The sequence below is a fragment of the Mus pahari genome, chromosome 6, assembly GCF_900095145.1.
Source record: "Mus pahari chromosome 6, PAHARI_EIJ_v1.1, whole genome shotgun sequence".
NCBI classification, from domain to species: Eukaryota; Metazoa; Chordata; class Mammalia; order Rodentia; family Muridae; genus Mus; species Mus pahari.
In genome coordinates, this window is record NC_034595.1 from 80,361,316 (window position 1) to 80,376,534 (window position 15,219).

Sequence of the window (15,219 nt, forward strand, 5' to 3'; positions counted from 1 at the left end):
TGCTGGGATTAAAGGTGCATGTTGCCAGTGCTATAAATATTCAATGATACAGGGAGGGCGCAGTGGTGTATGCTTTTAATCCCAGTACTGAGGAGGCAGAGGGGGCAGATCAGAGTTGGAGGCCAGCATGGCCTACACACAAGTGTTCCAGGAAACCAAATGCTAACACGAAGTGCAACATGCAAGCACTATTAGCAGATGTCAGGTGCTTGTCGTCTGGCTCACAAATGTTTGGCCATCCCGTGCAGGAGCAGCTGGAGGAGATGGAGGAGAGACAGCGGCAGTTACGCAGTGGGGTGCAAGCTCAGCAGCAGAAGAACAAGGAGATGGAGCGGCTGAGGATGAGCCTTGCTGAAGAGCTTTCCACATACAAGTCAGTGCTCTCTGCTTCTCAAGTCTCTTAAGTCTAAAACTGAGAGGATGGTGGGAGGGTCCAGGGAAAGTTCACTTAAAGAAAACAAATCCTTTGGATAAAACGACTTTCAAATTGTGCTGACCCATGAACAGATGGCAAACAGCTCTCTCTTTTTAAAGGGCTATGCTACCCAAGAGTCTGGAACAGGCTGAGGCACCCACTGCTCAGGCAGGTGGAGTGGAGGCACAACCCCCAGGTGATCTTTGTGGGTACATGAGTGCTGTGTGTTCGTCCTTACTGCTTCCCTAACAACACTAATGCCTGACTCTGGAGGTCTTACTGTTAGCCTGGCTTGGGGTCCATCTCTCCCAACTCTTGAGTAGTTAGAGGCCGGCCTTGCACTCAAGACACTGCCTGTCTCTGGAGGGTGGGGATTAAAGGATTGAGCTACCTCTGCCCAGTTAAGAACTTTTAAATTATAGATACACCATCTACTGGCTGGTCATGGCTCAGTGGTGAGGAACACTTGCTGAGGATACAGAAGCGACTCTCAAGAGCCCGCACAGCACCTCACAACTCCAGCTCTAAATCATCAGATGCTTCCTCCTGGCCTTTGCAGACTCCAAACGTGATACACATACTCACATGCAAGCAAAACATTCAAACAGAAGGTTTATTTATCTTATGTATATGGATCCTCATTACAGATGGTTGTGAGCCACCATGTGGTTGCTGGGAATTGAACTCAGGATCTCCAGAAGAGCACTCAGTGCTCTTAACTACTGAGCCATCTCGCCAGCCCCATCAAATATTTTAAACACCCAAAATCCAGGTTCTACATACACACTTCCCCCAACACTGGCACTCAAGTTCCCTTGGTAAAGATCAAAAGGCAACCCTATCACCAACTTCAGAATGATAAGAGGTCAGCAAGAGGGCTAAATTATTCATTAGAAAAAAAAAAAAAAAGAGGATATAGAGCCCAAATGTACTGCTTAGTCAATGTATAAACCAATGAACAAGCCTGTTCATTCCCCTGTGTCAGTGTGGGTCTGTGAGTACAGGGAACTAAACTGAAGTCCTCTTAACTCCTGAGCCATCTCTCCTGTCCCCATTTTCTTGCATAATAAACACAAAGGCTGTGGATCCATTATTTGGGACGATTCAGAGCCTAGTATCTTTCAACCAAACCACACATGTCCACTTAGGAAGCTGAGGCAGGAGCATCATAAATTCAAAAGCTTTAACTCTAACTGTATGTCACCATATCTGCCTGCTTGACTCCTTCGCCTCATTGTCATTATTCAGTTTTGTAAACAAGAGCCACTTAAGTATCTGCTACTGGAATGTCATTCCTGGTCCCATGAAAGTATGTTGTAGGCAGGTGGTGGCACATGACTTTAATCAACACTCAGGAGGCAAGTGGGTCTCTGGGAGTTAAAGGCCAAACTTCTACACAGTCAACTTTAGTCCAGTCAAAGCTGGATAATGATAATGAGATCAACCAAAACCACATTGTTCTAAGAAAACCTTTAAGTTCACTGTTACAAAATCTGTATTTCAGATTGTAGAAAGTACAAACTTAACTGTATTTCTTTCAATCTTACAGGGACTGTTTAGAAATATATGGTCGGACCTGTAGCCCAGAAACAAGAAAACATTTATCAAAGGATCACTAGGGATGGACTTTCCCCGAACAGATAGAGTACCAGCACTGGCAAGCAATTCACCCTGTCAAACTACAAACACTGGCTGTTTTGCCTAAAAAGACTGTAGGTTGGCTGGAAGCAGAGTCCCAGTCAGCTTGTATTTGGATTCTGTTTTGTAGGCTGCTGGTTCTGATGTCAGTGTACTATGGAAGGGGAAAAAGAGCCTCTTACCTTCCAGCAGAACCCCGAGTAATGGATGTATCACCACACCCTGAACTATCTATCATGAAGAACGTTATGGATTGCTTTGTGCTGACCCAAACCAAGAACGTCTGAGGGAAAATGTTGGGGTCAAAGGGCAGCCAATTTCTGCTATATGGATCCAAAACAAATTCTTTTGTGCTACAGGTATTACATTTTTAAATGACTCCGCTCACAAAGCTATCTTCCCCTTCAAGTCTACACTCAAATAATTTACTCTTAAAATAGTGTCAAATTTAAAAAAAAAAAAAAAAAAAAAATCACCACCACAAGACCCCACTTATATATAGCTCCAAGTGGCCTAGAACTCACTTTTTAGACAATGTTGGTCCTGAACTCAGAGATCTGCCTGCCTCTACCTCTGCAATGCTGGGATTAAAGGAATGACAGGCTTATTTTTTGAGGCCAGGTCTCAAATAGTCTAGGCTGGTTTCTAACTTACGTGGATCAGGATGACCTTGAACTTATGATCTTGCTTCTACCTCCCAACTGCTGAGACTACAGATGTGCACCGTCAAGCATGACCCAAGACATGCCCCACCCCTCCTGTCCTGGACATCAGAGAAAGGACTCAAACTCACAGAACTCTACAAGAGCTAGGATTAAAAGTGTGCACCACCATATCCAGCTTGATAACCTGCATTATTCAAGCTGTCTCAAAGACCATAAATGGTTTTGGAGGTGAGAATCATCTAGTCAGTCCAAGCAAAAGCAGTTAATTTTTTTTCTCTCCAGTTATCAATCACTAAGTGGTAATAAAGGCACCGACTCTTAATTCTATACTTTAAAAGTAGGGGTTCCAATGAAAATCATCTGTCAGATACAAGCTCTCTGTAAGGTTCAAGTGTCTTTTAAATTTAAACTCTGCCTTAAGTTGTCTATCACACTGCCTTTGAGATTCTTGGAAACCTATGTAGCTCTCTAGAGAAGACTTCAAGAATATGTAATTTTACCAAGGCTAGTTTGTGTACTCTATTCAGTAATGCCTTCAATTTCCCTGACTGGAGTAAAGCTCTCTTTTATCTATGGTTATGGGTCTGTTATGTTTATTCCAATCTTGATAGTCAAAACCAAGGAAAACAACTGTCACCCGAACTAACTCTTCCAGAAGCCAGAGACTGTTGTCTGATGGATACTAAATAAAACCCACCAGCATGGGGCTATATAGAAAAGCAATTTATTCCATTATAAGCACTTACACAGTTAGTCATGGAGAGTAACAGGCCTGATGGTGAGACAGATCAACCAAAATGGAGATGGCATAAAACTATAGTGGTCAAAGACTAACCCCTAAAAAAGCAACTTTTATCAAGGATTAATTTAATCTTAAAAACAAACACAAACTAGCAATCCACTCTTTCTCAACTTGACAGTTCACCAGTGGCACAACTGCCAGGTAAAAACATACATCTTTACAACTTGGTGGTCCCAAGTTTAAAAAAAAGAAGAAAGAAAAAAGGAAAGAAAAAGAAAGGAAGAAAGGAAAAACCACACACAACAAAAAACAGACTTTGTTCAGCTACCCAGCCACAATTGGAGCCACCAACGAGGCTTTGCTGACTTAAACCCCCAGTGACCCAGTTAAGATTTAGAAAACACCCGTGGTTTGGGCTTGTAGCATGGTTGGTGGCACATATTGTAGCTGGGTAGCTGAACAAAGTCTGCCTCAAACCAATGTTAAATCCATCTCGGGGTTCAGAGGAAAACAAGGAGAATCTAGAATCATAGGTGCAGAAATGTCTAGGATCCTTGTCCCTCTGGATCCACACTTCCTTCAGGGTCTTCATCATTGTAAATGTTCTCCGCCTGCCAAAAACAAACAAACAAACAAACAAACAACTAAATAAGGGGGTATTTAGCATGAAGACAAGTTTTTATAAAATATTATGCCAAGGAGCCTGATAACATTTCAAGGACGGCCATACATTTCTAACTTCTTAATAACTACTGTTGAATAAAAACAGCTACAACAAGCAAACAGTATGAATCATAAATTGGTACAGTGTGTCAGTAAGAACACGAGAGGCCACAGCCCCTGTATGGGGCACTTTCACGTAAGTACGGATGATCATCATTCCCAAGCCCTTTAACCAGATGTATTATTGTTAATTGCTAAAATAAAAACCATAAATGTCTCTATGGAATCCACAGAAAGTGATGTTTATGAACAAAGAGTTTCTTTTTGGAAGATAGAAGTGTTTTTTTTAAATTTTTGTGATGTGCAATTCTGGAGCATGATAAAACTCACTGAATGTAAGATTAAAGCCTTTTATCCAAACCTCAATTTTTAAAAAAAATTTTTTATTTTTATTTTTTTGGGGGGAGGGGTTTTTGAGACAGAGTTTGTCTGTATGGCCCTGGCTGTTCTGGAATTCACTCTGTAGACCAGGCTGGCCTTGAACTCAGAAATCTGCCTGCCTCTGCCTCCCAAATGCTGGGATTAAAGGCACATGGCACCACTGCCTGGCCTAAACCTCAATTTTTAAATCTTTTGAAAAAACCACTTTTATATAAACTAACCCCTACCTCTACAATGTGATGAAACAGATTAATCTTAAATACCCAAACCACCTGGCCAAAATGTATTCTTAGCAGCTACTATCTGTAAGTTTATCACACTGGGTGTTGCAGAAGATGAGACAATCTTATGTGGTCTGGCTAAAGAGACAATGAATATATAAGGCTAAAACCAAGCCATGTGGTGGTGGCACATGCCTTAACACCAGCACTCCAGAGGCAGAGGCAGTGGCAGGTATCTCTGAGTCTGAGGCCGGCCTGGGCTACACAGGAAAACTGTCTCAAAACCCCTCCCCCAACAACAGCAAAACAGAACCAGAACTAAATAAATAGGGGGAGGGGATAGTATTTTATGTCAGTACTCACCAATAGACTTAACAGATACCATCTCAGAGGGTCACTGCAAGCTCCAATCTATAGAATTATCTTGTCATTTCTATCCATCATTGCTATAAAATTTGGAGGTCTTGCACAATTCCACAGAACAAGAGATTTTGACATTTATGTATTGTGCATGTACAAATCACCCTTGGTTCAGTTTCCCCAAGAACTAGGAATAAAGAGCTACCATACACACACCTGCTTATTACATTGGGATATAACTAAGGGACCAAATGAAGAGATAACTACAACAGGGAGCAGACAGAGACCACTCGCTGCTTTCCAAGCACATCAGTGTGAACACAGAACTCTAGATGCTCAGACTTCTCCCTTTCCCACTGGGGAGGCTGAGAGTTCAAATGTTTGGTTGCAATTCTGCTGACTAAGCCCAACTGCAAGGCTATTTAGGATTCCACCAGAATTGCCTTATTAACAGATCTCAGCACGACCACAAGGGAGCATCATCATCACAAACAGGACAAACTGAGCTGGGAATTCCATTGCTTTCTTGGCAGTTCTATGCCAATAATAGGACACAGCCTAAGCATGTACTCCCTCTTATACAGATATAACCCACAATGGAGCAGTGAGCCTAGAATCGAGTTCACCCCTTAAACTTTTCTCTTTCTCTGAGACAGGGTTTCTCTGTGAAACCCAGAGATTGCAAATGCCTCTGCTTCCCGGGTGTTACTGGGACGAAAGGTGTGTACCACCACTGCCCGGCCTTTTCTGGCTTTTGTTTTGTTTTGTTTTGAGACAGGGTCTCTACACAGGCCCAGCTTTCTTGGAATTTAGTATGTAGAACACCAGCTGGTTTAGAACCACAGAGATACCTGAGTTCCGGGACTCAAACTATATACCACCATGCCTCGCACCACCACATTTTCAGAACTAGCACTGCATATAATTTTAGACAGGTGCGTGACAAGGAACAAAGCTGTTTTAAAATATAATGTATCAGCCGGGCATGGTGGCCATGCCTTTAATCCCAGCACTCGGGAGGCAGAGACAGGCGGATTTCTGAGTTCGAGGCCAGCCTGGTCTACAGAGTGAGTTCCAGGACAGCCAGGGCTACAGAGAAACCCTGTCTCAGAACAGCCCCCCCCCCCCAAAAATGTATCAAGGTTAGAGAAATGTCCCAGTGGTTAAGAGTGCTTGTTGCTCTTCTAAAGGACCAGAGTTCAGCTCCCAGCACTCATGTCAGATGGCTCACAACTGCCTGTAACTCCAGCTCCAAAGAATCCTCCTCTGACACCAGCATGCTGCGGCCTGTGCGCATTCACAATCGCCACATGCATATTCTCTCATTCTCTCTCATTCCCATATTCATTCATACCCCCCCTTAAAAAAAAAAAAAAAAAAAAAAGCCACAGGCAATACAGGACATAAAACCAGTTTGTAGTAATCAAAATAACTATTGTACATTTAAAATTTATTATTTTCTGTGCTTCTTTTCCATAAGCTAGATTGGCTTGGTCTATGTAATAAAAATGGCTATGTTGTGAAATCTTTAAACTAATCTTACATTTTAAGGTAAAATTTAACTTACAGCAGTGGTGGCGCACATCTTTAATCCCAGCACTCGGGAGGCAGAGGCAGGCAGATTTCTGAGTTCTAGGCCACTCTGTTCTACAGAGTGAGTTCCAGGACAGCCAGGGCTACACAGAGAAGCCTGATTGAAAGAAAAAAAAAAAAAAAAAAAAAAAAGGGAAATGACAAATATTGAAGCCACATCGAAAGAAAATCTGAACACAGATGACAGCTGCATCCACAAAGTATGTAAATGTTTGTATACCTCGATCATCATATATGCATACATAGGTATGAAAGAAATAATGTTTCATAGACCTAGTTCTCATAGACCCAGTTTCCCTTAAGTAAATAAAATAAACAAACCACTTACCATCTGCCACACTTGCATGATATTGTCTTCTGATACAGAACAAATCACCCAAGGTTCATTGGGATTCCAGGAGAAGTCAGATATCTTGGCAGTGTGACCACCATGAATAAACTGGAAGGACCAAAACAAAGACATTAAATACAGACCACATTAAACCACAGCCCACTCATTATTTAAAACACTGAAGATCCCAAAGTATCTGACTTGTAACATACCAACAATTCTGGTGGGCCATCCTCTGCATCTTCTGGGGACTGTTCTTCTCCAATTTTACTTAAAAAAAAAATAAAAATAAAAAAAAAGTCAGAAAACATTACACTTAGTACCTGTCTTTGAGAAATGTAAAGACAGTAACTTTGCTAAGCTTGGTGGCATTCAAAAGCAGAGGCAGGAAAATCTTTTTGAGTTTGAAGCCAGCCTGGTCTACAGAGGGAATTCCAGGACAGCTGTTCCCAAAACACTCCCACCCAAATAACTTCAGGGCTAGGGTAACTAACATAAAACTCACCTTAGATCCCAGACATTCAGCCTACGATCAGTACCACTGGAAGCTAAGATCGTCTCATTGTGAGGTGACCACTGAACCTATACCCAGAGTGAAGAAAAACTTAAGAGAATAGAAGAGATACCTTATGAAACCTCGTTAATAAAACAGAGAATACGGTTAAAGCTGACAGGTACTTCTTACATGAAAAGAACTCATTACTAAAGATAGAATATCAGCACCTGCTGCATTTTATACTTTGTCCCACAGTGTGGCTCAATAGGGCCACAGAGCATACAGCTCAAACTGGCTTCAAACTGCTGTGCCTCTTGCCTTAACCTCACACACTGAAACATATGTCACCACAGCTAGCTTCAACTTACTCCTCTAAAACCTTAGTCTCTTCCTCTCCCTGACAAATTATTTATACCTAATCCAGCTTTTAGCCAAAAGAAGTTCATTTCTGACAAATAAAACTAAAATATTGACAGGTGGCATAAATCTCTTATTTTCTCTACTGCTCATTATGTACCACATAATATAGGATAGGCTACATCTACCTTTCTCCTCCGAGATTCTTTATAATCATGTTAGCTATAAAAGATACAAAAAGCAATCACAAACTGTGTTGTTATTTATTAAGAAAATGCTGGTTCATGGCACAAGAAAGGTATTACTGACTAATGGATTAGGGAAGAATTTAGTTATTCTTTCAAGCAACACCACCACAAAGCTGAAGGAGTCGAGACAAAGACAAAATATCTCCAATACTCAAGTCTATTTAGATGAGGATGCCTCCTCTTTCTGCATGCTGGGATTAGCAGTCTTGATGACTGTGGAGTCTCTTCCTAGATAGCTCAGGATGAACTACTTGTGACTATTTGGTTAGCTTCCTCTGTGTTGGGATTAGAGGACTGCATTATCAAGACTGTCTTCACTATCAAATTCACGCTTGAGAGAAAAGGCTGCAAAGTAGTCACCACAATGCCTTAGAGCATGCGTTTTAAAACAGCAGACAATTGAGTCAGAGGGACTCCTATGAAAAAGGGGGCATACAGGAGTCTAAGTAGCAATGGCTAAAATAGTAAAGTTATCTCAAAAAAAAGGTGGGGCTGGAGATATGGCTCAGAGTACTGGCCAAACTTCTAGAAGACCAGTGTTCAATTCCTAGAATGCAACACTCCCGCACGCGCACACACATACACACACACATTTTGAGACAGCATTTTTCTTTTTTTGGTTCACCTGCCTCTGCCTCCAAGCTGAGGGATAGGTGTGCACCACCACTCCCACCGCGCACCAAATAATTTTAAAACAAAGAGACAAGTAGTGCAGGTTCACTCCTCTAATCCTAGCACTTAGCAGGCAGACCTCTGGGTTCCAGACCAGCCTCGTCTATAAAGTAACTTCCAGGACAGTCAGGAATACACAGAAAAATCCTATCTTTAAAAACAAACCAAAAATAACAAAACAGCCAGAAAAGAAAAAGAACACACAGGTACCTCCCTCCCCCAGTTCTCCAAGTGCTGGAATTATAGGCATGTACAATAATCCAGCACTAGTTTCTTAATATCCCAAGAAACCAACAGATGTAAAGATTTTTATTCTTTTTAAGAACTCTTCTCAGCTCTCAAGTACTACTAACTTGAGCAGATTTCCTGTAGATAAAGAAAGATGAAAGAAAGGAAAGGGAAGTGAGGGGTAGGCACATTGGTTTCTCTTACTTGGAATATTTCATCCTTATGGGATTCAAAGGAGTGCAACTTGAGTTTCAGATTTCTCAGATCCCACAAGGCAACAGTCTATGTACAAAAATAAAAATAAATTAGTATTAATTTATGAAATAATAACACCCTAAGGTAACAAGATGGTTCAGTGGCTAAGGGTGCTTGCTGATAAGTCTGATAAAATGAGTTTGATTCTAGAACCTAAATAGTGAAAGAAGAGAACAGACTCTGGAGAGTTGTCCTTTGACCTCTTCAGGTGTCATGACATATGTCACTCCACCCCTGCCAAGTAGATAAATGTAATTTTAAAAATTTTAAGTTAAAAATGATATTCATTTACTATATATTTTTATTTAAAACCCTGATCTACAGTCTATGCCCCTCTTATATTTTATCTACACAGTGTATACACACATGTGCCACAAAAACCACGCAAAGATCAGAGGCCAACTTGCAGGAGTAGAGTTGGCAATCTCCTTTAGTCATTTGGGCCTTGGGGACTGAATTTAGATTTACATCTTCAGGCTCCAGTCAGTGCCTTTGCTTACCGAGGCATCTGCCAATATAATAATAAGCACTTTTTAAAAATTTACAAGAAAAGACAAGAAAATCTTTAACTAAACTAAAACATTAACTCAGCACCTACTTGGTGGCTCACAAATATTTGTAAATCCCAGGAGATCTGACCTCAACAGGAACCAGGCAGCATGCTCAAGACATACATAAGTGAAAATACCAATACCCACAACAATTTAAAAACCTCACACAACAAAAAAATCCAAACGCCAGGCGTGGTGGTGCACGCCTTTAATCCCAGCACACGGGAGGCAGAGGCAGGCGGATGTCGGAGTTCAATGCCAGCCTGGTCTACAAAGTGAGTTCCAGGACAGCCAGGGCTACACAGAGAAACCCTGTCTCAAAAACAAAACAAAAACAAACAAAACAAAACAAAACAAAAATCCAAACAAGGGCTGGTGAGATGGCTCAGTGATTAAGAACACTGACTACTCTTCTGCAGGTCCCGAGTTCAAATCCCAGCAACCACATGGTCGCTCACAACCATCTATATATATATATATATATAATGAGATCTGATGCCCTCTTCTGGGGTGTCTGAAGACAGCTACAGTGTATTTACATATAATAAATAAATAAATCTTAAAAAAAAAAAAATCAAAAAAATCCAAGCTGGACGTGGTGGTGCACGCCTTTAATCCCAGCACTCGGGAGGCAGAGGCAGGCGGATTTCTGAGTTCGAGGCCGGCCTGGTCTACAAAGTGAGTTCCAGGACAACCAGAGCTATACAGAGAAACCCTGTCTTGAAAACAACAACAAAACAACAACAAAACCCAACAAAACGAAACCCAAATGAGGCAAACTTACCTTATCGGCTGATCCTGTGGCAAGAATGAACTCACTATAAGGATTGAAAGATAAGCAATTCACTTCAGCTGTGTGAGCATCAACCGAGTGGCTTGGTTTAGAAGTATTGTTTGAACGAGTGTCCCAACTTAATTCAAAAAGAAAAAACAGAAGAAGAAACTTGACACTGTGAGTAACACAAAACTCTGGAAATATTGTATTAGGAATAAACAATGGGTTCCACTCACATCATAAGCTTTTGGTCATCAGCAACTGACCCAAACAGAGACTCGTGGAGCAGATGCCAGGACACGTCCTCCACTACTGCTGTATGCCCTGTGAAGATGGTCTTTGCATCCACCACCTTTCCTTCTTTTGGAACTGCACTGATGTCCCACAGGCAGATGGTCTTAAATGTAAAATTAACCATTATATAAAAGATTCTCACTTCCCCACATATCCCAAAAAAGAAACCAATTGGTAGCAATCCCAGATTTGCTCCAAAACTGCAAGGATACGTACATGGTCATCGGAAGCACTAAGTAAGTGCCCACTGAGATTTGGATTCCAAGAAAGCCCATAACCTTCCTTCTGATGTCCGCGGAGACGCAAATCTGGGTTGCATTCTCCAGAAGGGTCTACAAAGTAACACCTATCATGAGTAGACCATCCACTGTCTCTCTGGGTTTATTAAGCAAAATGTCACAAACATATATCATACAAAACACAGACCCATTACTAGGTATATAACACTAAAGCTGTGCAATCATGATTTTCTTCTACACAAAAGCATTATTTCACTTGAAAAGTATAATACCCGCACATGTCAATATAAATAAACTGATTAAAAAGTAGAAGGTACCTGGTTTAGAAGGGTGCTTTGTGTAGTCAAAAACAAGAACATCACTGGATGGAGTCTTTGTTGCAATGATGCAAGGGTTCTGAGGCATGTACCGGGCCCTGTTTACTTCTCCTTCATGGTTGATCTTGATTTCTATTTCAATTTTCCCACTGACAGAACCAAAACCTCCAAATTCTGTGTATATATATATATATATATATATATATATATAAAAACACAAAGTACTTAATAAGCAACCAAGTAGTACATTCAGAAGACCGTACCTAGGCATTTACAGAACTAAAGAACTTCCATACATTTGTAAATATAGACTAGTAATAAGTACTACATACATTATTAAATGAAATTATGACTGCATGAGTGAAGTCAGGTGTGGTAATGCACACTTTTAATCCTGACACTTAGGAGGCAGAGGTAGGTGGATCTGAGTTAGAGGCCACCCTGGTCCACAGAGAAAAGTTTGAGGACAACACAGAGAAACCATGTCTGAAAAACAAAAAAGGAAAATGTCCTGTCAGTAACACCACTATTCAAATGTTACTTGAAGGCTAAAGTGATGGCTCGGCAGTTAAGAGCACTGACTGCTCTTCTAGAGGTCCTGAGTTCAATTCCCAGTAACTACACAGTGGCTCACAACCATCTGTAATGGGATCCAATGCCCTCTTCTGGTGTGTCTGAAGATAGCTACAGTGTACTCAAACATATAAAATTAGGTAATCAAGAATGACCTTGATTCTATCTCCACCTCTGATGTTGGGATTACAGATAAATACCTATATTATTAGAGAAGTGCTGCTAATTAAAGAACAAAAATTATTTTCAGAGGGAAAGGTGTAGGTGCAGAACACTGTTGGCCTATTAGGTAATCTACAGCCTCAAAATGATTATACATTCATTTATTTTGAGACAAGGTTTCACTGTAGACATGGCTAGCTTGCTGTATAGATCAGACTGGCCGCAAACACACAGTGATCTACCTACCTACTATCTCTGCCTCCCCAAGTACTCAAAGACTTAACCCACCATATTTATCTATTTTTGCCTGTAGTATACACACCATGCAACACATCTTTAATCCTGGCACTAGGGTGGCAGAGGCAGGCAGATCTTTTGAGTTTTAGACCAGCCAGCCAGTTGGCCAGCTGGGGTGGGTTGGAAGAGTTAGTGGGGGAAGGAGAGAAAGGCTGTGATACCCTATCTTTGAAAGGACTCTAAAAGGAGGAGAAAAAAAAAAAGTACACTAGATCTTCACAGTCCCTGGACTCTACAACATGCAAGATCTAACACAGAACTAGGAAAGGCGGCTCTTCTTGAGCCAGCCAGCCTGGAGCATCCCCTGCAGCTCCAGAACAGCCAACACACTGCCGTAACAAGGTAGAAGGTAAAGTTGCCTCTGACCTCCATAAAACACCAACACCCATACAGGTATGTAAAAACAGAAAATAAGTAAGTGATCAAGAAATTTTCAGTTAAAGCACATGGTAATAAGCACACAACTCTGACCTTCTAAAAAGTTTAAGTATTAAAGTGTGATATATACAGGTGAAAATCAATACCAATTAAATCATATAATGCATGATTTCTGTTTGGGGCATATACATAAAATACAGTAGCAGGAACTCAGCTTAGAGAATTTAAAAAGATGATTTTGTTTTGAAGACTGCCTGCCCATGTCTCAATAGCCCTGCTTGTTTCAGTTCAAGGTTCTCCTGCCTTCCAAGCAATGAGATGACAAGGCATATGCTACCTCATGTAGCTCTCAGGTTGAGTTTTTTGATGTGTCTTTTTTTTTCTTTTTTGCAGACTGAACCTAAGGCCACACATATGCTAGACAAACATATCATCACCAAGCCATTAGCAACCATCACCACAAGCCACACCTACTTAAAATTATAGATTGCCACTATAAATAAAGTAGGTATGTGAAAGGGACATTCAAAACAGGAAAGGTCTAAAATAGTAACAAAAAGCTCACTGAAAGTAAAAAGAAATTCTTTCTATTTTTTTTTTAAAAAAAAACAAAAAACCTACATTTAAAGGCAAAACACCATTCAAACTAAACTAAAGCACAACACAGAACAGAATGGAACAGATCTCAGTGAATACCAGAAGCACTATTCAAATCACAATGAAACATTCCAATGGGCTGGAGATGACTCGCTGGTCAAGAGCAATAGCTGCTTTTCAAGAGCAACCAGGTTTTGATACTCAGCACCCACATGGTGGCCCATAACCACCTCTAACTTCATTTCCAAGGGATCTGATACCTTTTTCTAGCCTCCACAGGCAGTAGGCACACATATGGTGCACTGACAAACATGCTGAGAAAACACCCATATACATTAGTAGTAACAACAAAAGCAACCCTTAAAAAAAAAAAAAAAAAGTGAAGTGAAGGTTAATTTGATTATCACAAGTTTATCATAAGCCTTGATTACTTAAGGGAGTTTCAGGCCAGCCTAGAGCACAAAGAGACCAACTAAAAACAAACAAAACAACAAAAATAAAACAAAAACAACAGCAACGAAGAACTCTCTGAACATTTCTAATACCCCAGACAGAACATGTGCACCACCATTCTAAATATTATTCACACACAAGGTTCTGTCACTCTGATTTCTAATGAGTCACTTTCCTAGGTCATAAATTTAGTGGAATCTCAAAGAATATGTTTTAACAGCACAAACCAAATAATCAAATCATTTTCCCACAATCAATCAATGAATTTTTATAATGTAGTTCATCTTTTAGGTAGGAAATTACTTCCCTAATAATCTCTCAGAACACTTTCTTTTTGTGTCTGTGGTGCTAGGCATACAGGCCAGGGTCTTACAGATCCAAGACTAGTAAATTCTACCACTGAGATAGAACCCAGCACTCAAAGACTTAGACATTCATTTAGATATAACTGTGCCCATCGCTGATGAGATCAACCAAGACACCACTCCCTCACACCTTTTAAATACCAAGCCTATTCTCTGATCTGTAAAGTATTACTTTAATGGAGAGAAAAAAATAATGCATGTAACACTGGGGTATTGTGATAATCAAATTAAAAAATCCACAGCTGTTATTCATATTACTGCTTCTTTTTTTGGGGGGGGGGGGCTGGACAGAGAAGCCCTTTTGAGAAGTTCACTCAGGGACTCAATATGCAGACCACAACTGCCTTTAGTGTATGATAATCCTTCCCCATCTGGCACACACCTACACCAATACACCAAACAAAACTGTAGCCAAAGGAAGCAGCTCAAGTGGTAGAGAGCATTCTGACCCCCAACTCCCCAAAGCAAGATAAACATTCAAGGAACAGGACTAAAATTCTAATCATGAACACACCAGCAAAATAAACAGAGAGACCAAAGTTTTATCAGTTCAAGTATTTAAAAAAAAAAAAAATTATTTTGAGCTCTTTGGGACAAGAAAACATTTCAAAGAATGACAAAAAAGTTGGAGAACATTAGAGGAAAAGTTAATAATTTATAACTGTACAGTTTTTAAACAATAACAGAAGCCAGGTTTGCTAGCTTAATCCCTCCCAGAACTTCAAAGGCAAAGCAAGGATGATGATTCCAAGTTTAAGCCAGCCTAGGTTACATGAGAGCATATTCAAAACCAAGTAAAAGCCGGGCCTGGTGGCGCAGGCCTTTAATCCCAGCACTCGGGAGGCAGAGGCAGGCGGATTTCTGAGTTCGAGGCCAGCCTGGTCTACCAAGTG

The 15,219-nt window shown here is 40.7% G+C and overlaps 2 protein-coding genes across 3 annotated transcripts in view; one reads left to right on the forward strand and one right to left on the reverse strand.

Moving 5' to 3' along the window:
• The window catches only part of Sync (syncoilin, intermediate filament protein), an 18,205-nt gene extending 14,473 nt beyond the window's left edge, over positions 1–3,732 (forward strand). Inside the window, exons 3-5 of one of the 2 annotated variants that reach the window (XM_021200344.2) lie at positions 249–373; positions 535–611; positions 1,965–3,732. In XM_021200344.2, the coding sequence (XP_021056003.1) occupies positions 249–373; positions 535–611; positions 1,965–1,975 (213 nt within the window). In that variant the 3' untranslated portion in view covers positions 1,976–3,732. The remainder of the gene's footprint in view (positions 1–248; positions 374–534; positions 612–1,964) is intronic. The other variant, XM_021200345.2, reaches the window with a different exon arrangement.
• The window catches only part of Rbbp4 (RB binding protein 4, chromatin remodeling factor), a 21,966-nt gene continuing 10,173 nt past the window's right edge, over positions 3,427–15,219 (reverse strand). The window contains exons 4-12 of the mRNA XM_021200352.2: positions 11,502–11,675; positions 11,162–11,277; positions 10,888–11,048; positions 10,661–10,787; positions 9,275–9,352; positions 7,575–7,651; positions 7,282–7,339; positions 7,067–7,177; positions 3,427–4,071 (exon numbers count right to left, since the gene is read on the reverse strand). Of these exons, the coding sequence (XP_021056011.1) occupies positions 4,006–4,071; positions 7,067–7,177; positions 7,282–7,339; positions 7,575–7,651; positions 9,275–9,352; positions 10,661–10,787; positions 10,888–11,048; positions 11,162–11,277; positions 11,502–11,675 (968 nt within the window). The 3' untranslated portion in view covers positions 3,427–4,005. The remainder of the gene's footprint in view (positions 4,072–7,066; positions 7,178–7,281; positions 7,340–7,574; positions 7,652–9,274; positions 9,353–10,660; positions 10,788–10,887; positions 11,049–11,161; positions 11,278–11,501; positions 11,676–15,219) is intronic.